This window comes from Rhinatrema bivittatum, chromosome 9 (genome assembly GCF_901001135.1).
Source record: "Rhinatrema bivittatum chromosome 9, aRhiBiv1.1, whole genome shotgun sequence".
Lineage (NCBI taxonomy): Eukaryota > Metazoa > Chordata > Amphibia > Gymnophiona > Rhinatrematidae > Rhinatrema > Rhinatrema bivittatum.
This window is the reverse complement of record NC_042623.1, coordinates 232,014,169-232,036,967: the sequence shown is the minus strand read 5'-3', so window position 1 is coordinate 232,036,967 and position 22,799 is coordinate 232,014,169. Positions and strand designations below refer to the sequence as shown.

The 22,799-nt window shown below is 44.4% G+C and overlaps 1 protein-coding gene across 4 annotated transcripts in view; it reads left to right on the top strand.

Annotated features, from left to right (window-relative positions):
* Positions 1 to 22,799, top strand: part of XXYLT1 (xyloside xylosyltransferase 1) — a 529,386-nt gene that overhangs the window by 38,680 nt on the left and 467,907 nt on the right. For 2 of the 4 annotated variants that reach the window (XM_029615071.1, XM_029615070.1), the window contains exon 2: positions 14,889 to 15,064. The exons of the other annotated variants lie outside the window; for them this stretch is intronic. In XM_029615071.1, the coding sequence (XP_029470931.1) occupies positions 15,008 to 15,064 (57 nt within the window). In that variant the 5' untranslated portion in view covers positions 14,889 to 15,007. The remainder of the gene's footprint in view (positions 1 to 14,888; positions 15,065 to 22,799) is intronic. 4 annotated transcript variants of the gene reach the window in all.

Here is a 22,799-nt window from a genome sequence, read left to right as displayed (position 1 = left end):
TAGAAGGGCCAGAAAAAGAAGGGAGATATAGGGAACCTCTAAGTGGAAACAGGCTTAATGTGTTACGGCAGACCAAAATCTGTGGATCATTAGACCTATCATTCCCCAGGTAAAGAAGATGGAATAATCCTGGAATTAATGAGGGATTTTAGCTGCTCTGGAAGAAAGAAAACAAAACATTCGAATAACAAATAACACATTTACATGAGTATCTTAATGCAATGGGTATCGTAATACAAATGAAATAATCTGTGATCTTAATTCAAGAAAATCACGCCTCCTTTCTTGAGTGGCTCTAGTGAAGTCTGGAAAAATACGTACTGAGTAGAGATATTCTTAAAATACCTCTTCATAACTACGCTCAATTCTTGTTTTGATATAAAAGGAAAAAGGAGTGTTGATCGTTCATAAATTTCAACTATAGAGTCCTCAAGAAACTGAGTTAGGTTTGCAGTGGCATTAGATTGTCTGTTTCTAGAATAGTGTCTCTTTACTAGTTCCTGGAAGGAAAAACAATTTATTAATCGAAGGAACTTTCTCCGCTTCAAATTTCAAGATTTCTAGGAAAAATTTCTTCAAAGTGCGATAAGGATCTTCCCCTATCACTTTAGGGAAATTCAAGAAGCGGAGATTTAAATGCCTTGTGTGATTCTCCAAAAATTCCAGTCTATGAGAACAGTTACCATAATCTTTAATCAATTTAAAGTTGCAGGACTGAATTTGAGAAACAGATGCCTCCGATGCCAATATTTGAGATTTAAAGTCATGAATTTGATCATTAAACTTAACCTCTAAAGAGTTCACCTTTGTAGTAAGAGTCTCAATCTTAGTTTGGCATTCTTTCAAGGATCCTCCAAACCCTACTGTTAGGTCCCATAGGGCATCAAGGGTGACCACAGCTGGTTTGGGTGGAGGATGATAAGAGAGACTACTCCTGGAGTACCTCTCGCCGACACTGCAGTAATCTTCTCCCGGTCCTCCTGGGTTTCAGCTGGAGAAGAGGAAACCATACAGGGAGCATCAGAAGAGAACAAAACCTCTGGCAAGCTCAGGGAGAGCGGAGACGACGCCGACAGAACTCCATTCCAACCCCTCCTCGCGTCCCCCCCCCCCCCCCCCGCAGGCACATGGGTCACGTCATCTCTCTGCACTGCAAGTCCGAGTGTGAGATTGGCAATGGTTGGTGCCAGCAGGAGCCGAAGATCTGGGGGACTCAGTGTAATTTCCCCAGGTGATACCAGTGCTCCCTCACCGGACTTCGCAGCGAGTCATGGTACCCCCACATTTGCTTCCACTCCAGATGAATAAGATGTTATTAAATGCTGTCCACTAGGGAGAGAAGTGTCCAGAGGGAAGACATGAACTTCCCCCTTCGTTTGGACGGCATTGTTGCGATAATACTAGGAAAAATGGGAGAGCATTTGAGCCATGTCTGGTTTACGCTGTTATGGTTAAGTGTGTTTTGGTGGATCCTTGGGTGCTGTGGGAGATGACCACGCCCACGAGGAGGAGCCCCATGAGGAGCCACAGCACTGGGCTAGACTCGTAATGCACAAGACACAGATCTTTTATTAAACAGCTTGAAGAGAGCCACCAGAGGTAGCAGTAGTGAGGCAGTCTGGTAGTTGCAGTCTCAGGGACCTCGGCAGAGGGGAGCCTTTCTCTCTTTGATGATAATAGGAGGTTCCGCAGCAGGTTTCCCAGCTAGGAGATACTGTGGATGAGAGAGACTGAGAGTTAGAGTACTCACTAGGTGTTGCTGTTGATATGCGATTCCATCAGATATGTTGAAGAAGGTACAGGCACCGAGGCAGGGAGAGCAGGCCCTCGAGGAGCGGGCACCTGAAATAAAGCAGAGGGCCCCCGAGGAGTGGGCACCCAGGTTAGCAGTTACCCCGAAGGGCAGAGAGAGAGCTTCCAGCGGCAGCACGGAATCGGCAGAATAACGTAGACAAGAACGAATTTGAGTCCTTGCTAACTCAAAGAGCTAGCAAACTAGTGAAGGTAAAATACCCGGATGGCGTGATGTCAGCATGAGGGAATGCCCTAGAGGTTCGCGCCAAGTGAGGCATAAAGACATGGGTTGCGCGCGTGCACCCTAGTGGGTACCTAGGAGGAGCAATGGCGGGAAGCTGCACCATAGCCATTCCGGGGACGCCGGAGAGGTTGGCTTGTAGAGGCTGCGGTAGCCATCTTTCCTAGGTGAGCGGGTGGAGCCGTGAATAAGGTGAGGCAAACGGGGCGAAGCCATCTAGCCCCGACGGATGCTACATATGCCACCATCTTGGCCCCTTGCTATATCTTTTTTGAGGTGGGGCAACCAGACCTGTACAAAGTAACTCCAAGGTCCTTTTCCTGGGTGGTGGTGGTGGTATGGAATCCAAAGTTGTGTACATGTAGTTGGAAATATTTTTTCTTGTATGCATCATTTTGCATTTTTCCACACTAAATTTCAGCTGTCAGATACCTAATCTTCTAGTCATGCAAGATCCTTCTACAGTTCCTCACAATCTGCTGCTGTTTTAACAACTTTTAATAATTTTATGGTACCTGTAAATTTGATCACCTCACTCGTTATTCTCTTTTTCAAGATCATTTATGAATGTAAAACAGCACAGGTCCCAATGTAGCTTTTTGTTTCTCAACCAATGACCTTTCTCGATTTGGAAAACTGACCATTCAGTCCTTCCTTTTGTTTCTTACATAACATATGAACATAAGAAATGCCATACTGGGTCAGACCAAGGGTCCATCAAGCCCAGTATCCTGTTTCCAACAGTGGCCAAGCCAAGTCACAAGTACCTGGCAAGTACCCAAACATTTGATAGATCATAAGCTACTATTGCTTATTAATTACTGTAATAGCAGTTTATGGATTTATCCTCTAGGAACTTATCCAAACCTTGTTTAAACCCAGTTACACTAACTGCTGTAACCACATCCTCTTGCAATGAATTCTAGAGCTTAACTAAGCACTAAGTGAAAAATAATTTTCTTCAATGTGTTTTAAATGAGCCTCTTGCTAACTTCATGGAGTGCCCCCTGGTCCTTCTATTATCTGAGAGAGTAAATAACAGATTTACATTAACTTGTTCAAGTTCTTTCATGATTTTGTATACTTCTATCATATTTTTATTTTAGAAGCTTTTATATACTGATGAACGTTGGGAACATCTCATCGGTTCACATAAAACAAAACAGTAGCTAACCGAGCTTTACAGAGAACAAGGAACAATGCATAAAAATTAATAAATTGCGAGTAATGCAACATAGGATACAATGGGGGAACCACTTGAGGTGTAAAGGAGTAAAAGCAATTTACAGGTACAAGTACTCACAAGAGTAACTATCCCCCCTCCGTTGTCTCTTCTCTATACTGAACAACCCTAACTTCTTTAGCCTTTCCTCATAGGGCAGCCATTCCATGCCACTTATTATTGTAGCTGCCCTTCTCGTACTTTCTCCAGTGCAGCTATATCCTTTTTGAGATGCGGTGACCAGAATTGCACACAGTATTCAAGGTGCGGTCTTACCATGGAGCGATACAGAGGCATTATGACATTTTCCATTTTATTCACCATTCCCTTCCTAATAATTCCTAACATTCTGTTTGATTTTTTGACTGCTGCAGCACACTGAGCCGACTATTTCAATGTTTTATCCACTATGACGCCTAGATCTCTTTCCTGGGTGGTAACTCCTAAGATAGAACCTAGCATTGTGTAACTACAGCAAGGGTTATTTTTCCCTATATGCATCACCTTGCACCTGTCCATGTTAAATTTCATCTGCCATTTGGAAGCCCAATCTTCCATTCTCGCAAGGTTCTCCTGCAATTCATCACAATCCGCTTGAGATTTAACTACTCTGCATAATTTTGTGTCATCCGCAAATTTGATCACCTCACTCGTACCTCTTTCCAGATCATTTATAAATATATTAAACAGCACCGGTCCAAGTACAGATCCCTGAGGCACTCCACTGTTTGTTTTTCCACTATGAAAACTGACCATTTAATCCTACTCTCTGTTTTCTCTCTTTTAACCAGTTTGCAATCCACAAAAGGACATTGCCTCCTATCCTATGACTTTTTAGTTTTATTAAAAGCCTCTCATGCAGGATTTTGTTGAGTGCCTTCTGAAAATCCAAATACACCACAACTTCCGGTTCACCTTTATCAACATGTTTATTAACACCTTCAAAAAAATGTAGATTTGTGAGGCAAGGCTTCCCTTGGGTAAATCCATGTTGGCTGTGTCCCATAAAACCATGTCTATCAAAATGTTTGGTGATTTTATTCTTTATTACAGTTTGTACGATTTTTCCCGGTACTGAAGTCAGGCTGACTGGTCTATTGTTTCCTGGATCACCCCTGGAGCCCATTTTAGACATCGGAGTTCCATTGGCCATCTTCCAATCATTTATTTATTTATTTATTTCGGATTTTTATATACCGACATTCTCAATACAAGTATCGAATCAGGTCAATCATCAGGTACATCGGATGATTCCTGTCTTTTAACCAGTTACCAGTCCACAATAGGACATTGCTGTTTATCCCATGGCCTTTTAATTTCCTGAGGAGTCTCTCATGAAAGACTTTGTCCCTTCTGAAAATTCAAATATACTATATCAACTGGTTATTTGCACCTTCAAAAAAAAACAAAAAACTAATAGATTTGTAAGGCCAGACTTTCAGTTGCTAAAACGATGTTTACTCTTCCACATTAAGCTATGTCTGTATGGCCATTAATTTTGTTTTTAAGAATATCTTCTTCTATCTTTCCTAGTAAAAATGTCAGGTTCACCAGTCTATACTTTCCCGGGTCACCCTTGGAGCCTTTTTAAAAAAAAATATGCGTTATTTTGGCTGCCCTCTCTTTTTTGGGTATTGTGGCTGTTTTAAATGATAGGTTTCAGATTGCTAGTAAAAGGTTTGCAAGTTTGGGTTCTTTCAGGACTCTGGGGTGGATACAATTTGTGTATCCACCCCTGGTTATTTGATACTCTTTAGTTTGTCAGTTTGATCTGTTACATCTTCCATTATCATAGAACTTGGTTTAGTTGCTCAGAGTCAGCTCCATCAAAGAATGTTCCCAGCATCCTCAGTAGAGACCAAGGCAATGAATTCATTCAGCTTTTCTGTTGTTTTCTTGTCCTGCCTTTTTACCTCTTGGTCATCTAGCTGCCCAGCTGGCTCCCTCACAGGTGTTTTGTTGCAATTGCACTTGAAAAAGTTTTTATTATCAGTTTTGCCTCTATAACGAGCTTCTTCTCAAATTCTCCCTTGGCTTGTCTTTCTTCTGTTTTACATCTGATTTGGCTGTGCTTATGCTCTTACCTGATTTGGTTCTCCTTTCCATTTTTTGAAAGATGTCCTTTTGTATTTGACTGCCTTTTTCATCATTAAATCACTCTGGCAGCTGTTTGGTCTCCCTTCCACCTATTTTAATGCATGGAATACATTTTATCTGGCCTCCAAGGTGGTATTTCTAAACATTGTCCACCCATCATGCAAACAGAATGTTGGGAATTATTAGAAAGGGAATGGTGAATGAAACGGAAAATGTCATAATGCCTCTGTATCGCTCCATGGTGAGACCGCACCTTGAATATTGTGTACAATTCTGGTTGCCGCATCTCAAAAAAGATATAATTGCGATGGAGAAGGTACAGAGAAGGGCTACCAAAATGATAAGGGGAATGGAACAGCTCCCCTATGAGGAAAAACTAAAGAGTTAGGACTTTTCAGCTTGGAGAAGAGACGACTGAGGGGGGATATGATAGAGGTGTTTAAAATCATGAGAGGTCTAGAACGGGTAGATGTGAATCGGTTATTTACTCTTTCGGATAGTAGAAAGACTAGGGGGCACTCCATGAAGTTAGCATGGGGCACATTTAAAACTAATCGGAGAAAGTTCTTTTTTACTCAACGCACAATTAAACTCTGGAATTTGTTGCCAGAGGATGTGGTTAGTGCAGTTAGTATAGCTGTGTTTAAAAAAGGATTGGATAAGTTCTTGGAGGAGAAGTCCATTACCTGCTATTAATTAAGTTGACTTAGACAATAGCCACTGCTATTACTAGCAATGGTAACCTGGGATATACTTAGTTTTGGGGTACTTGCCAGGTTCTTGTGGCCTGGATTGGCCACTGTTGGAAACAGGATGCTGGGCTTGATGGACCCTTGGTCTGACCCAGTATGGCATTTTCTTATGTTCTTTTAACTTTTGCATCCACTCCTTTTTAGTTTAGTTTTGTTTTTCTAATTTCCTCTTTCTATCATAATTTCTGTTTTTAAAGTTATGCTACTGCAGTAGTTTTACTTAATGTCCTCCTTCCAGTGATTATGTCAAATTTGATTGCATTATAATGCTATTGCTAAGCAGCCTCACCAAAAATAACCCCTTGAAACAGGACCTACATTCCACTGAAGTCTAGATTAGTGTTTCCCAACCTTCTCCTAGAAACCCACCCGGTTTTCTGGATTTCTGCAATGAATATGCATGAGATAGGCTGACATACATTGGAGACCCAGAGTATGCAAATCTATCTCATGCATATTCTTTATGAATATCCTGAAAACCCAACTGGTTAGGTGTGCCTCTAGGAGAAGGTTGGAAAACACTGGACTAGATTTAAAGTAGCCTGCCTCTCATTGGTTCCAGAAACAGCTACTCCATGAAGCAGCCTTTTATGGCAGTGGTCCCCAACCCTGTCCTGGGGGCCCACCAGCCAGTCGGGTTTTCAGGATATCCACAATGAATATGCATGAGAGAAAATTTGCATGTTGTGGAGGCAGTGCATGCAAATTTTCTCTCATGCATATTCATTGTGGATATTCTGAAAACCCGACTGGCTGGTGGGCCCCCAGGACAGGGTTGGGGACCACTGTTTTATGGCATCTAGAAAGTTAACCTGTCTAGAATGTCATGATGAGACATTGACCCAGTCAGTACTGGGGAATTCAAATCTCAAACACCAGGGATAACTTGCCCAGCTCTCACCTCCAGATCAAGCAAGTGACTTTTGCAAACTCTGTCTACTTCCCAGCACACACAATTATAGATGCCAAATTAATTTCAAACCTTAAACTACATACAAGATTAATTCAAACTCTCAAAATACTTCCCAGCACACAAATATGCATATAATACTTCAGGCCTCTGAGAAATCTTTGTAGCATACCAGGCGTGCTCTTTCTCTGCAAGTCCTGCTTACTCTCCAACAAATTCAGCTTCTGCTATCAGCACTCCCTCAGGGAGAGTAGGGATAGCTGAGCACAATGTTAGATTCAACAGTCCTCAAGTGGTCTTTCCTCCTAATCAACTACGTATCAGGAATTGCCCTGATGAGGAGGTAGTGTAACTGGAAAGGCTAGTCTTGGACAGGAGTTGGGAGCTGATGAAGTAGGCGTGACGGTAGGTGAAGGAACAGGAATTGCTGAGACAACTGGATCAGGAACAAAGGCCAGAAGACCATGGTTTCTGGAGGGCATATCCCAATAAACTGTTGGACCAGCAAAGGTGCTTCTTTCTGGTGCTGCTTATAACCTGGCCTCAATTTTCGATGCAATCAATGCTAATCCAATAGGGAGTTTCAGGAGGCATGTCTGCGTCTCTTGGAAAGAATACATATTCATAGGCTTCCTCGTAAGTTGACATCCTACATTTCCCAGTACCAAGGGTTCACACCCCATCAACCCTAACACTATGGAACCACATTTGGCAGTTGTAGTATTAATAATATACTGTCTGTAATATTCCTGTCACCACACTTCATGAAGTTAGCATGTAGCACATTTAAAACAAATAGGAGAACCTTGCCCCAGTTTTAGAACCTCAGGTCGCATTGTTAGGAATTCTTTTCTGCGTGTCTGCGTGGCTTTTATTACATCTGGGAATATCCATATAGGGCGACCATAGAAGCAAACTTTCTAAAGAATAAGCGCATTACATGATTTTGTTCTGATAGAAACGCGAAAGACACCAGCATAGGTTTCCTTTGTTTGACATCTTGCTCAGAAGACATTTCCAATATATCAGTTAAATCAAAAGAGGAAACTTGTTCTTCCATCTGAGTACTTTGTTGAAGGTAGAATGCTTTCACTACCACTGGTAGAGCAGGCTCAGGAGTTTTCAAATTATGTTTCATATAAACTTTAAATAATTCCAACAGAGAAATTGATTTAATTACTGGGAAATTCAATATTCGTAAATTGTGAGCTCTTAAAGCATTTTCAACTGATTCTAATCTTTTAGACGTTATTCGATCAGAATCAATCAATTTATTTTGCTTAGCTTCTACTGAAACCATTCTTCTATCCAAATCATCTACTTTATTAGTAAAATTAGTTATTAAATTCATTTTGAAATACCCTTGCAAGGCTTGTATCAGATATTTAAATACGAACTATATATTCCAGGAACGAACAACTAAAAATGTTCTTGGCTGGACGATCCCTCATTACTACCTCAACAGACCCGGCTTGAGAGAGAGAAAAATTTGGATGTAGCATACCAGGCGTGCTTATCATTATTAAAGAATATGATAATTATTTGCTGATGAAATATGCTACTTCAGCCCCCTAATTGCCATTTTTCTTTTCTTTTAATTTAAATGTCTGTAATATATATATGATATGAAATATGATACCTGAATATTTTAGGGTTTTTTCCTTATAAGATATTGAATTTTCTGTAAGGATGGTTTTTTTTCCTGGTAAAATTTGAAAATAAAGAATTTAAAAAACCCCCCAAAAAACAAATAGGAGAAAATTCTTATTCACTCTATGCACAAGTAAGCTCTGGAATTTGTTGCCAGAGGATGTGATTAGTGCAGTTAGTGTAGCTGGGTTTAAAAAAGGTTTAGTTAAGTTCATGGAGGTGAAATCCATTAACTGCTATTAATCAAGTTTTCTTAGAAAATAGCCACTGCTATTGCTGGCATCAGTAGCATGGGATATACTTACCGTATTTTTCGCTCCATAAGACACACTTTTTTCCCCCCAAAAGTGGGGGGGAAATGTCTGTGCGACTTATGGAGCGAATGTAGCGCCTCTCCCTCTCGCGCGACATCCCCCTCCTCCTTCTCCCAACTCAGCCCAATAAGCATGGTGGCGCAGGTCAAATGTCAGCTGTTTGAACTGGAAGAGCCTCCATAGCCCACACGGTTCAAACAGCTGATGTTTGACCTGTGCTGCGCTGACCTTCGCAGTAAGGACAGTATTCACAGCCCAAACAGAAAGGAAGAAATGCCTCAGGAGCAGCAGGCCGGCAGGAGCCCAGGCGACAGAAGAAGATGCACCCCGGGAACAGCAGACCGGCAGGGAGCTCAAGCTCTGCCAGCAGAAGACGATACATCTTGTAAGTAGAGAGCCAGCAGGATATCTAAGTCCTGTCGGGCAAATGTACGAGCATCTTCCTTCCCACCCGCAGCAGAGGAGCCCTAGAGTTTGAGAGAGTCTGTTGAGTGGGGTGAGGGGAGAGCAGCCTGTGTGTATTTATATGTGAAGGAGAGTCAGTGAGTGTGAGAGAGCTATGTGTATGATGTGGGAGAGAGTCTGAGTGTGAGAGTGTCTAAGGGTATGTGTATATGTGAGGGAGAGCCAGTGTGTGTGTGTGTGGGGGGGGGAGAGCTTGTATGTGAGAGAGCTAGTGAGTGTGAAAGAGCCTGTGTATGTATGTGGGGAGGGGAAAGAGCCTATGTATGTATGTGAGGGAGAGAGAAAACCAGTGAGTGTGAGTACCTGTGTGGATGTTCTCTGCCTTACTATAAAAAAAACAAAACCGAAAAAAATATCCCACGGACGGCCACCAGGGGGAGCTCGTACGGAACCAGTCATGGGGACAGAATTTTTTTTTTTCTTATTTTCTTCCTCTAAACCCTAGGTGCGTCTTATGGTCAGGTGCGTCTTATAGTGCAAAAAATATGGTTTTTGGGTACTTGCTAGGTACTTGTAGCCTGAATTGGCCACTATTGGAAACAGGATGCTGGGCTTGATGGACCCTTGGTCTGACCCAGTATGGCAATTTCTTATGTTCTTACATTGTTTGCTGGGAAAATTGTTTTCCTTCTCCAGCCTGGCACATATGAAATGTGCCCCTTTCTTACCCTGCACAGAACTTTGAGCTGACCGGTCCCAGGCTGATCCTTACTTTGACTTATCAGAATAATGAGCTTCTCAGATACACTTAGGCATAGATTAGAAATGTTTAGAAAGATACAGTAACATGGAGGATTCGGGGGAATGGAGAGGATAAAGCCAAAGGGAGGATGTAAGCTGAGGATTTGAAGATAAACGGCAGAGGCCTGACCCCCCAACTCCATTGCAGCTGTAGGATTTGCATCCTATTCTCCATGGTAGTGTGCTTTGCAGAAAATAACCTGAGGGAGTTGGCATCATGGAGGCTTCAGTGAAACTAATATGTTAGCATCCTGACTGGTGTAAGAAATCCCTGCCAGCCCCCTAGCAATATCATTAAAGTGAAGTGAATGGCATCAGTGACTTCCCTGGGCACTGTAGACCGATGTCCAGGAAAGTTCATTCAGCATGTTCTCATGCTGAATGTTCCTTGTTATCTTTTGTGATCCAAGAGGAGGTGACGAAGACAAAAATATTTATTAAAGTTTACATACTGTTTCATTCCTACCACATGCTCTGAACAGTTTACAGCAATCAATTTAAACCACCCACCACAGAATTGAATGGAATTCAAAAGGATGTAGGATAAGCACAGAAGGTCCCTGGTGGCAAAGGATAAAAATTAAGCTTTGGAGATACCTTGTCACTTTTCTGCATGAGGTAACCTGCTTGGAGTGGCAGTTACATCAGAAAACAAAGGGGTAACCTGAATGGAGCAGCAGTTACATCAGAAGGAGAGGGGAGAACTTGCATGGAGCGGCAGTTACATCAGAAGGAGAGGGGGGAGCCTGCATGGAGCAGCAGTTACATCAGAAGGAGAGGGGGGAGCCTGCATGGAGTGGCAGTTACATCAGAAGGAGAGGGGAGAACCTGCATGGAGCTGCAGTTACATCAGAAGGAGAGGGGAGAACCTGCATGGAGCGGCAGTTACATCAGAAGGAGAGGGGAGAACCTGCATGGAGCGGCAGTTACATCAGAAGGAGAGGGGGGAGCCTGCAAGGAGCGGCAGTTACATCAGAAGGAGAGGGGGGAACCTGCATGGAGCGGCAGTTACATCAGAAGGAGAGGGGGGAGCCTGCATGGAGCGGCAGTTACATCAGAAGGAGAGGGGGGAGCCTGCATGGAGAGGCAGTTACATCAGAAGGAGAGGGGAGAACCTGCATGGAGCAGCAGTTACATCAGAAGGAGAGGGGAGAACCTGCATGGAACGGCAGTTACATCAGAAGGAGAGCGGGAAGAACCTGCATGGAGCGGCAGTTACATCAGAAGGAGAGGGGGGAGCCTGCATGGGGCGGCAGTTACATCAGAAGGAGAGGGGAGAACCTGCATGGAGCGGCAGTTACATCAGAAGGAGAGGGGGGAACCTGCATGGAGCGGCAGTTACATCAGAAGGAGAGGGGGGAGCCTGCATGGAGCGGCAGTTACATCAGAAGGAGAGGGAGGAGCCTGCATGGAGCGGCAGTTACATCAGAAGGAGAGGGGGGGAGCCTGCATGGAGCGGCAGTTACATCAGAAGGAGAGGGGGAATATGCATGGAGCGGCAGTTACATCAGAAGGAGAGGGAGCCTGCATGGAGCGGCAGTTACATCAGAAGGAGAGGGGAGAACCTGCATGGAGCGGCAGTTACATCAGCAGGCAAGGGGAGAACCTGCATGGAGTGGCAGTTACATCAGAAGGAGATGGAGAACATGCATGGAGCGGTAGTTACATCAGAAGGAGAGGGGGGAGCCTGTATGGCGCGGCAGTTACATCAGAAGGAGAGGGGGGAGCCTGCATGGAGCGGCAGTTACATCAGAAGGAGAGGGGGGAGCCTGCATGGAGCGGCAGTTACATCAGAAGGAGAGGGGGGAGCCTGCATGGAGCGGCAGTTACATCAGAAGGAGAGGGGGGAGCCTGCATGGAGTGGCAGTTACATCAGAAGGAGAGGGGGAATATGCATGGAGCGGCAGTTACATCAGAAGGAGAGGGAGCCTGCATGGAGCGGCAGTTACATCAGAAGGAGAGGGAGCCTGCATGGAGCAGCAGTTACATCAGAAGGAGAGGGGAGAACCTGCATGGAGCGGCAGTTACATCAGCAGGCAAGGGGGGAACCTGCATGGAGTGGCAGTTACATCAGAAGGAGAGGGGGGAGCCTGCATGGAGCGGTAGTTAGTTATTATCCTGAACAACATGCTTGTCAAGTCTGGTTGGACTATTTTGGTCTTTATCTGTTGTCATTTACTGTATATATTGTTTTGGAGTAACATCTTGCTTTGTCGACTGCCTGAATTGTGACTTTATAGCCAGGGATGCTGTAGTGAACTGTGAGGTAACCCTGAATCATTATAGGGTATTTCCTGGGCATTTTTTCTTTTTTTGTTCAGAAAGATACTGTAAATGATTTCTTATCTCATGCTGAAAGATGCTGTGAGTTTGGAGACAATCTCTGTTTAAAAATCTATTCTTCTTCGTGCTATTTTCAGCCTAGTTTCCTGGAGAGAGATTGACTTTGTATGATCACTGTTTGTAGGCCTATCTGTCCCCCCTTGAACCATTCTTCTAATTTCATTTAGATTTGTGCCACACAGAGAGAGCACTCCATAACCCCAGGTTCACAATTTTCACGTCCTCATCACCTCCAGCACTTAGAAGCCCTGGTTAGTTTTCTGTCCTCCTGGGAAATGGGTCAGTTAAAATCTCATCTCAGGGATGTTAGAGGACATTCTGATGCTATCAAGCATTTTGAAAACTGTCCTGCCATTAGTTTCTTTTTGTTGACTCCATATTTAGCCTACTTTACCTGAGGCTTCTGTAAACAGCAATTCACATAACAAACATTGTTATAACCATGTGTACCAACAAAGGACACAGGACATCCTGAAATATTCCTGCTGCATCTCCTTGGTTAATATGGTAGAGTGGAGCACTTTTATTTGCAATGATTGGGACTGAGGCTTTTCTGGAATATGGGAAGACCCGTCCAGAGGCCACAGAGACCTCGTCCTGCTGGCGGCACAGTGTTTCTGAAACCTGTTCCTTTGGCTTCTCTTCTTTCTATGCAGTTCACAGTCTTAGCTCAATTGCTTGAACCATGCCCTGTTCTGCACCTCATCCATGGAGCATGGCACAGTTTAGATGGTGGAGCTGAGGTTGTAAACTGCACGGGAGGGAGAGGAGCAAAGAAGCAGATTAGAGAATTGATGGTGCTGTGTGTGGACAGTGGGAAGTGAGGAGAAAGAGAGGCAGCTGTGGCCCGGGAATCCTCAGGAAGTTAAAGACAAGAGGTGCCAAATTCCAGATAGTATAAGATTTCAGGATAAGAGAACAGAACCTGGGGACCACAGCTTTTTCTTTATAACGAATGAAAGGTGCTCCACTGTATAACCTGTCATCAACACTGTGACAGCAGGAATTTGACTTTTGATATCCTTGCAGGGATTTCATGCCTTCAGTAACGCCCAACACCAAGTGCCCACTATAACTGATGCCATTCCCTAAATCACAGCCTAGTAATAATCTTAGAAACAGGTGTGGTCATCATCCTTTAACCTTCACATATCCTTTTCCAAGGAGAGCTCCAAGACTTGTCTCTGCAATGAGGATCTCTAATGGGGAGTTTTCAGCTGATTTCTCACCCTATCATAGAACAGAACGGATTTCCTTTTTCTCCCGACACAGAATAAGAGAAAAGCTTTGTGCCTGAGGCTCTTAGTGACAAGCGCTAAATATGACTTGCAGGCAGTCGGGAAGGGTTGGGTACTAGCTGGCTGCAGATAAGTCTGTTGCTGTGTGCTAGGGGCAGTAGAGGCCTTCATTAGCTCTCTCCTCCCTTGTGCAGAGAAGCCTCTGCTGTTCTGGCTGCATCTCTCCTGAGAAAGGGAGGCATGACAGAAGACTTGTGGAACAGCATTGGGAGGCTTTGGATGACGTGCTGTGCACAGATGGAAGAGATTAAATGAGGCCGCCATGTCAATGATATTGAATGGCTGTGATGAGGGAAGAGATCAAATGTTCAGAAACCAAGAGAAGTTGCAGGACGAAATGACATGGAATCGGTCCCAGCAGGGGTTGGAGCCCATCCTGTGCAACGTCTTTGAGCAATTTAAGTGGAATGGATTGAAAAATGTAAACCTTCTACCTTCTCCAGTCCTCGTATGCAGAGGAGACTCCAGAGAGAGCCTGGGGAGGGGGGGGTGGTGACGGTGATTCAAGCTGCTTACTCTCAGGCTGATGCAATAATCTTGGCGCTAATAAAGTGTGCACTGGTTCTCAGCGCACATTTTTTAACACCAACATTTTTTTTTAACTCCCGATGCAGTAAGCTAATGATATAGTAATGCTTCGGAAGTTAAAAAAAAATGTGTAAAAACTGTAAACTGTGTGTTCGGCACAGGTCAAACGCACATTTTAACTAGGGAAGTGGGTGGAGGCATCCCTGACAGGCTATCTGAGTAAGTGGTGACAGCCAGCTGCTGCCACTTACCCAGATAAATTCAGATTTATCTGGCAGCAGGAAGCAGCTGCTAAATAGACGCATAAATCAGTAATTATATGGCTATCTGCTGTGGGTCATGGCTACTTAGCCGTATAAGAACACCTTTCTGTATTGGCCTGTCTGGTACTGAGACTGGGAAATCCAAAGCAGGGAAGAGATGCTTGTGGAGTGTGAAGCCAGTGTTGCTGTAGTGTCAGCTCATGCCTTTGCTGTTTATTTATTTATTTTATTGTATTTACCGGTAATACTTATATTCTGCTTTTTCAATAGGCTTGTACAAAGTGGATTACAAAAAAGAACAGTAGAATATCTGTTGGCCTCTTCACGCCTTGCACTGTCCTTCTCCACACTCATCTTCACTAAAGTCATGGTGATGTATAACGTAGTAGATGACGACAAAAAAAGACCAGTTGGCAGTTGAGCAGATGCTTACCCATGGGACCAATGTAATGAGCTTCGTGTTAAAACTATGCACTAAAATTTTGTTTTACTCCTAAAGCAGTAAGCTACTGACGTGCTAATAGAAGGTTTGACAGAGTTGAGCAGCGGGGTTGACAGAGTTTTAGAATCATTTTATATAAACCCCTGGAAACCTGATGCTGACTATGTGCATCATGTCAACTCAGCTGCCAATTACTATAGGTGCTTATCTAGTTACAAATATTTACAGCTCTATTTCTCAGTAGCATTGGGTTCAGGTGATGCCTCACTAAGGACCACCATATGCATGGAGCTGAGGTGTAGCTATTGGCCTAATGGTTAGAGCAGTGGGATGAGAAGCAGGGAAGCCGGGCTTTTCCCACCGACGCTCCTCGTGATCTTGCACCAGTTACTTGCATTCCATTGCTTCCAGTACAGACCTAGATTGTGAGCCCTCTGGAAGGGACATACTTTACTGTACCTGCATTTTAATTTCCCTTGATCTTGAGCTTCGAAAGGCGAGTAACTGAACCTGAAACCCAAATTTATGAGACTTTTCCTCTAGGCTCTTTAAAGACAAGGACAGCTTAAAGGCAGAGCAGCTGCCACTGCCCTTGGGTTTATCATTTGCTTAGAGCTGGAGTAGAACTCTGTGAGAGCTGGAAGAGGGCAAGAGAAAAGAAGACAAACCTGTTAGAGCACAAAGAAAATGACAGGTCCTGATTCTTGTTGTCTTAGGTATTTGTTGTTTGTCTCCTATATAGCTGCTTGTTTTCTCAGCTCTTGAGAAACTGATGGGTCCCAGAATGCTTGATTTGCTGTTTGTTGGGACATCATTAGTTGTGGCCCTATGTGGCCTGTGCCCCAAGTCTGAGTCGCTGTGCCCCGAGTCCCCTCCTACAACTGTAAGTGGGATCTTGCTCCTTTTCTGTCTTTCTCTCTCTTCAGCCTCATTTCCAAGTCAGAGCCCAGTGCTTGTAAAACCTGCCACCATCTGCAGTGAGTCAATGCCTTGTCGCATTCTCTTATAGTGGGAGGTGGCAGGGAGAAGTTGCCCTGAGGCCTACAGAGGGGAGGAGCTGTGATGTACATGGGAGGGGTGCGAAGAGGAAACCATAAGACCCATGGCGGGGGGGGAGAGGGAGCCATGAGATCCATGGGGAGTGGGAGGAGTAGAAAGAGCCTCAGATCTCTGGGGGTGGGTGAGTGGGAGAAGGGGCCAAGAAGTGCACAGGGGGGACTGGGTTTGAAGAGAGAGTCATGAGGTCCTTTTTCTTTTCCTGTTGGCTTGGGGGTGCAGTGGACAAGAGGGACAACTGTGCTTGGGGAAGGAGGGAGAGAGAGAGGGGGGATGGGGTGGGGGAAGCTAAAATGAATTGGGCGAGTAAGTGAAGGCCAGGGATTTAGCTGGAGGAGGGGGAACAGAGAGAAAAGACCAGGTATCAAGCTCGAGAGTGGGAGGGGTGAAAGCACCAGGTGTTCATGCTAGCAGGGGAGGATAGGAGAGGGTGGAGAGAGCACCTACATAAGGAATGTGGGAAAAAGGAGAGAGCACCATCAGGAGGAATGAGAGGGCTGAGGGGGGGAGAGAGTGCAGGGGAAGAGCATAGTGCAAATGAAAGAGAGTGCTGTGGGAATGAGATGATGTGACAATACTCAGGAGGAGAGGGGCGCATACAGAGTGTGTGGAGATGGAGGAGGGAACAGAATGCAGGGGAAAGAGCTAGCTGTGAGCACAGAGTTCAGGGGAGAGGGTATAAGATGGAGGAAGGGGAAGAGAAGGATTTGGGAAAATCATTTGAGGAAGTCTTCCTTACATCTTAACTACTTAGACAGCAACATAGTGAAAGACGGCAGATAAAGACCAAATTGGTCCATCTAGTCTGTACAGCAAATTTTTATTTTTTATTTTTGTTGGGGGGGGGGGGGGGGGGAAGGGGACAGTATCAACTGTTGCTCTGAGCAGGCTACCTCCAAGGTGTGGTAGAAAATGTACCCAATTTCTTAATTTCCGTTCTCTAGCTGGCAAGGATCTCCTCTGTGTGTGTTCCATGCACTTTTGAATTCCATTACCATTCTCTACAACAAATGCACTTCCCACACAGACTCTTGATTGTCACATATGCTTGTCTTGACTAGACTGTAAGCTGCACGGTGCAGGAGCTCTCTCTTGTTTTCTACAGTGCTGTGTATGACCGGTAGTGCTCTTAGAATAAGTAGTAGTAGGATAATATAGAGAAGAGCAGAGAGGACACTATTGGAAGGGGGGGAGGCAAGAGAGTGTACACGAGGAAGATGGTGATAGAGAGAGGAAAGGAGACGAGGCCATGGGAGAAATTGGAGGAGGAAGAAGGGGTAGGAAGAGAGAAGTGGAAAAAGACAATAAAAAAAATGCAGAGCTTAAAAAGAAAGGGCCACAAACAGGAGGAGAGACCTACAAAAAGTCAACACAAAAGAGAGAAAATGAAACAAGAAATAGACTGACCCAAAGAGTGAGAAAAAAAGACATGCAGAGCCAGAAAATCAAGCCAGACAGCGAAGATTGGAAACTATTTTATTGCTTGAAAGAGAATTTACCTGAATTAATCAATGTGAAACATCCTGGGTCCTGATTCAAAGTATCAGAGCCTGGATCTGTCTTCCCATGAAGAGAATTACAAATAGAAAACTGATGAAATGTCATTGGTTGATTTTACTTCATCTGGCGTGCAATTAATTCCCTTCTCTGCAGAACGCACCCTCCATGCCTCAGAGCTTGCACTGGCTCCTCATATTTTGTTGTAACAAAATGTGCCTGCAGGTATTGGGATACTGCCTATTCACAAATGATCTGGAGAAAGGCACAACAAATGAGGTGACCACACTTGCAGATAACCCAAAATTGTTTTCAGTTGTTAAAACAGCAGAAAAACCTTCTGAGACTGGGAGTCTGGGCTTCTAAATGACAAATGCGATTTAATATGGAGAAGTGCAAAGTAATGCATGCAGAGAAAAATAATCCCAACTACAGGTACATGATGCTGGGTTCAGTGTTAGGTGTCATCACCCAGAAAAAGGACTTCTTGTGGATAATACCTTGAAATCTTTGGCTCAGTGTGTGGCGGCAGTTAAAAAGGCAAATAGAATGTTAGGAATTATTTGGAAAGGACGAGAAAATTTCGAGACTATCATAATGCCTTTGTATAGATCCACGCTAATTATATGAACCCTGAATAGTATAACATGTGTTAAATATAGATTCAAAAAAGACCTGTTATATGGATGTCAGAAATAATAAAAGATCTGAGTGTACCTTCATACGATGCTGTGCTGGATACAGCTAGCGTGACTATAAGCCTGTGTATGGGCTTTAAAAATCATTAGGTACCCCAGTGTTTAGATGCAGACTCTTGAAGTGTTCACTGTCCACTATGGTCCACTGTTCACTGTCCACTATGATCATCTAAGCAATAATTCCATAGTGGATAGTGAACACTTCAAGAGTCTGCATCTAAACACTGGGGTACCTAATGATTTTTAAAGCCCATACACAGGCTTATAGTCACGATAGCTGTATCCAGCACAGCATCATATGAAGGTACACTCAGATCTTTTATTATTTCTGATATCCATATAACAGGTCTTTTTTGAATCTTTGTATAGATCCATGCAGGTCTGGTCGCCCCATCTCAAAAAAAACATAGCAAACATAGAAAAGGTTCAGAGAAGGGTGACAAAAATGATAGAGGGGGAAAGGCTAAATAGGTTAGGGCTCTCTAGCTTGGAAAAGATATGACTGAGAAGGGATATAATCGAGATTTATAAAATTATGAGTAGGTTGGAATGGGGAATGGTTATTTACTCTTTCAAACAACAGTAGAATTAGGGGACATGCCATGAAACTAGCAACTGCCATGGTTTAAAACAAATCGTAAGAAGTATTTTTTCACTCATGTACAGTAAAACGGAGCGCACTGTTAACCTGCCATTGGACGCGTGTTTTCCCTTCGCCTTATTCAGTAAGGGGCGGAAAACGCGCTGCCAATGGCCAAAGGTAGGCGCTAATTTCTTCCAGCACCGGGAAAGTGCACAGAAAAGCAGTAAAAACTGCTTTTCTGTGCACCCTCTGACTTAATATCATGGCGATATTAAGTCTGAGGTCCCGAAGAGTAAAAAAAATAAATAAATTTTGAAGTCGGCCGGCTGCTGTCGGGTCGAGAACCGGACGCTCAGTTTTGCCGGCGTCCAGTTTCCGAGCCCGTGGCTGTCAGCAGGCTCGAGAACCGATGCCGGCAAAATTGAGGGTCGGCTGTCAAACCCGCTGACAGCCGCCGCTCCTTTTGGCTGTTTCTACCGCCGGGCCTCATTTAAATACTGTATCGCGCGCACAGGCGAGTTGCGTTTGCGCGCTCTCCCATGGACTTTACTGAATCGGCCCAACAGTGGGGTTCAAAAGAGGGTTGGACAAGTTCCCGAAGGAAAAGTCCATAAACAGTTTTTAGCAGACAGACTTGGGAAAGCTGGTACTTATCCCTGGGAGTGAGGAAGAAGAAATAGATCAATTATTGTTGATCTGCCAGGTACTTATCTCCTGGGTTGGCCCCTGTCAGAGGAAGAATGCTGAGCTGAAGGGGCCTTGGTCTAACCCAGCCTGGCACTTCTTATGTTCTTATAGTGGAACAGATAACAGAGGAGTATATGTGTCGGGGGATTGGGAGTTTGTGTCGGGAGATTGGGCCTCAGCTCTTTCAAGTACCTAGCAATAACTATGGCCCTATGGAAATGAATATGGCTCTCTCTTTCCCCTCTGAATCTGAAGCAGTGATTGCTGAGCACAAGCGACTCACTCTGTGCTTTTTCTTATCTGGGTAAAGGCATCTGACCTCTTATTTAACTGCACCAGGTCTGCCATTCAGAGGTGGTGTTGAGACCTGAAGTGTGACTTTGGTCTCCAGAAGCCCAGGTACCTACCTGGGAAATTGAAGGAGCTGTTTCTTGGCAGTGGAAGTAGCTAATCCTGATTAACGTTCTGAGAAAAGCCTGATAGATCACGCTAAGGCATTGATTTAGATTTGCAAGCTTGAATTGAATTTTTGGGAGCAGTTTTCTTATAGATTCAGAACACTTGTTGCTGATCTGAATTATGCGTATTGGTAAATGAGCAGCAAAAATCTCAATCTGCATTGCTGGCAGAACGTAACCCCACCAAGTTTAGGGCTGGTTTACAAAGCTTTTTCCCTACTGGCACAGAATGGGAGAAGAGCCTCCCATGCCTCAGGCCCTTAATTCTGGAGGGATGGCTGCGGTAGCCTCATGCTTGAACACCGTGATGGTTAGATATTGAATTGCAGCTTCCTACAGACCGTCTGAAATCTGAAACCCTGTAAAGTGAAATGGATGGTTATTGGCTGAAAGTCGTGGAAGCACATGGTGTAAGAAATGGCTTGCAGTAGATGTCCTTTGCTTATATAGCTGTCTCCTTTTAGCTTGGGTGCACACTGCAGGCCCCAACAGATAGACAGCACTCTTGGGAACCTCGGTGTATCATACATAGAGAGAAATAGATCAACTTTTGGGTTTTCTAGTGCCATCCCAGTCCTAGTGTGGGAAGGTGAAATGTTTCAGGCTGCTGCAGTAACTTTGACTGAAGGGGGCCTTTGCTGTGTATTTTTGTGCATTCTAAGGCAGCAGAAACATAATCGTGATGAGTTCCATTATTTATCTTTCTGAAGGCAGCACATCACAGGAATTTACGGCTTCCGCCTTGGCACACAAGGTCAAAAGCGATCGTATGATGCCCCCACGTTGCAGAAAGAGCCTGGGCTGCCCACTCCCACACAGCCACCGCCGCCTCCTCCCAGCTCTCCTCCCTTCTATTAAGTAAAACTCCATCCCTCCCAGCAAAAAGCTTTTACGACGGTGCGCCCCTCTATGCCTCTCTAGGTAAACCATGCTTGCTGTTGCCTGAAGACCACAATTTTGCTATGTGACTCAAAAGACTTTCGCTAGAATTAGGGGGACAGACTGAGCTGGTCCCAGTCTTACCCCACTGCATGCAGGGAGATGTTCCTGATTTTCTTAGAGAGCTCACTAGGGAAATCCTGAACTGTATCTCCCTACATGCAGTGGGACAAAGCCAGGACTGGACAAATCTGTCTCATTTGATATGGAACTGCATTGTCACTTTAATTATAACGAATTATAATGCTTTAGTGAAATCTGTAATTGTGTATGTATCAGTAGCGGGCCAGACCGATGGTGATGCAGGAGTCCTTGGTTTGTGCCCTGGCCCTGACTCCCACTCCTTGTGCTTGAAGGAGCCGGGGACAGTGCTTGTAACTCCTGGGAGGGAGGAAGACTAGAGAGCTAATTGTCTGGGGTTGCCTAATAGGGAGCTTTCTTCTACACGGGCAGCCATATGAGGGCACTCTGGCAGAGGGCTGTGTAGAGCAGTGTTTTTCAGCTTGGGGGTCTGGGTATGCCAGTGCCTGGTTCACAGCCCTGTTCACAGCACTCCTGCTCTGTGCCGTGCCTCTACCCTTGGGCTTCTCAGCAGTGCTGAGAGCTGTGTGGCACCTGTATGGTCAGTGCTGTTCTTGAGATGAGGGCTGAGAGTTCAGGCATCACGCAACTCAAAGTGACTGTGAGCAGCGTGGGGCAGGAGCATTGGGAAACAGTGAGTGATGGGATTTGGGAGGGGCGGGGGAGAGATGAGAACCAGAAGTAGGAGGGGGGAGGGGGAGAAGTAAGAGTAAGCAGGGGATGAGGGTGAAAATGAGCGATGGGGGCTGGGATACGCGCACATGCATGTATATGATGGAGGGGGTGAGAGATTTTTCTTCCACTGGGTCCTGAAAAGAAAACGTTTTCTTCTAACTGGGTTCCAGGGGAAAATGTTTGAACCCCACTGATATATGGAGCAGTTATTCCTCTGTGTATGAAGACTCAGGGAGGTGCCGCCTTGGACGTTCCCCACCTCCCATGCAGGCTGATGATTATTTATAAAAATTTGATATTCCACTTTTTTCTAAACTAGTTTCAAGGTGTATTGCAATCAAAATTATAATGACATTTGCAATTTGTGAAGCAGCTATAATGAAAACAAAGAGCATTTAATATAAAGGTAAACCAAACATATAGATAAGGTTAAAAATACGAGGTACATTGTAGGGAATCATCTAAGGTGTAAAAGAACATGTAGTAGATAATGAAGGTTCTTCTTGGTGGGCTGGACAACAAGAATATAGAGATGGGTACAAGAGTATAAGGCAAGTATCTTCTGCTCAGGTAGTAAGAGGGATTAACTCAGTGGTGGCCACGGTTAAGATCTTATGATCAGGAAGTTCTGCTAGTCAGGTACGAGAAAAGAAAGCCTCTGCCATGAAATCTAGATAAAGGCCTGGCCAAACAGCTAAGTGGTATCTTGCTCCCTATTTTTTTGGGCATAGCATCTTGAATGCATGAAGTATCCAAGATAATCTGGCAGAAGCAAGCGGTGGAGAAATAGGACCATGTAAGAGGACTGTAGTTCCCTGTGTGAGTGTAGGAGAATAAAAACTGGGAGAGGTACAAAGGTGCCTGTTGATTCACACATTTGAAAACAAATCAGAGAATTTTGAATTTTAGCCTGCTTTTTGACTGGGAGCCAGTGCAATTGACAAAAGATTGGCCTTATATAGTTGTTGGCTTTCACCCCCCATCCCACCACCACCACCAAGAAGTCTAGCCACTGTACTCTGTAGAGGTTGTAGGCATTTAAGGTTATTTTGTAAGATGCCATAA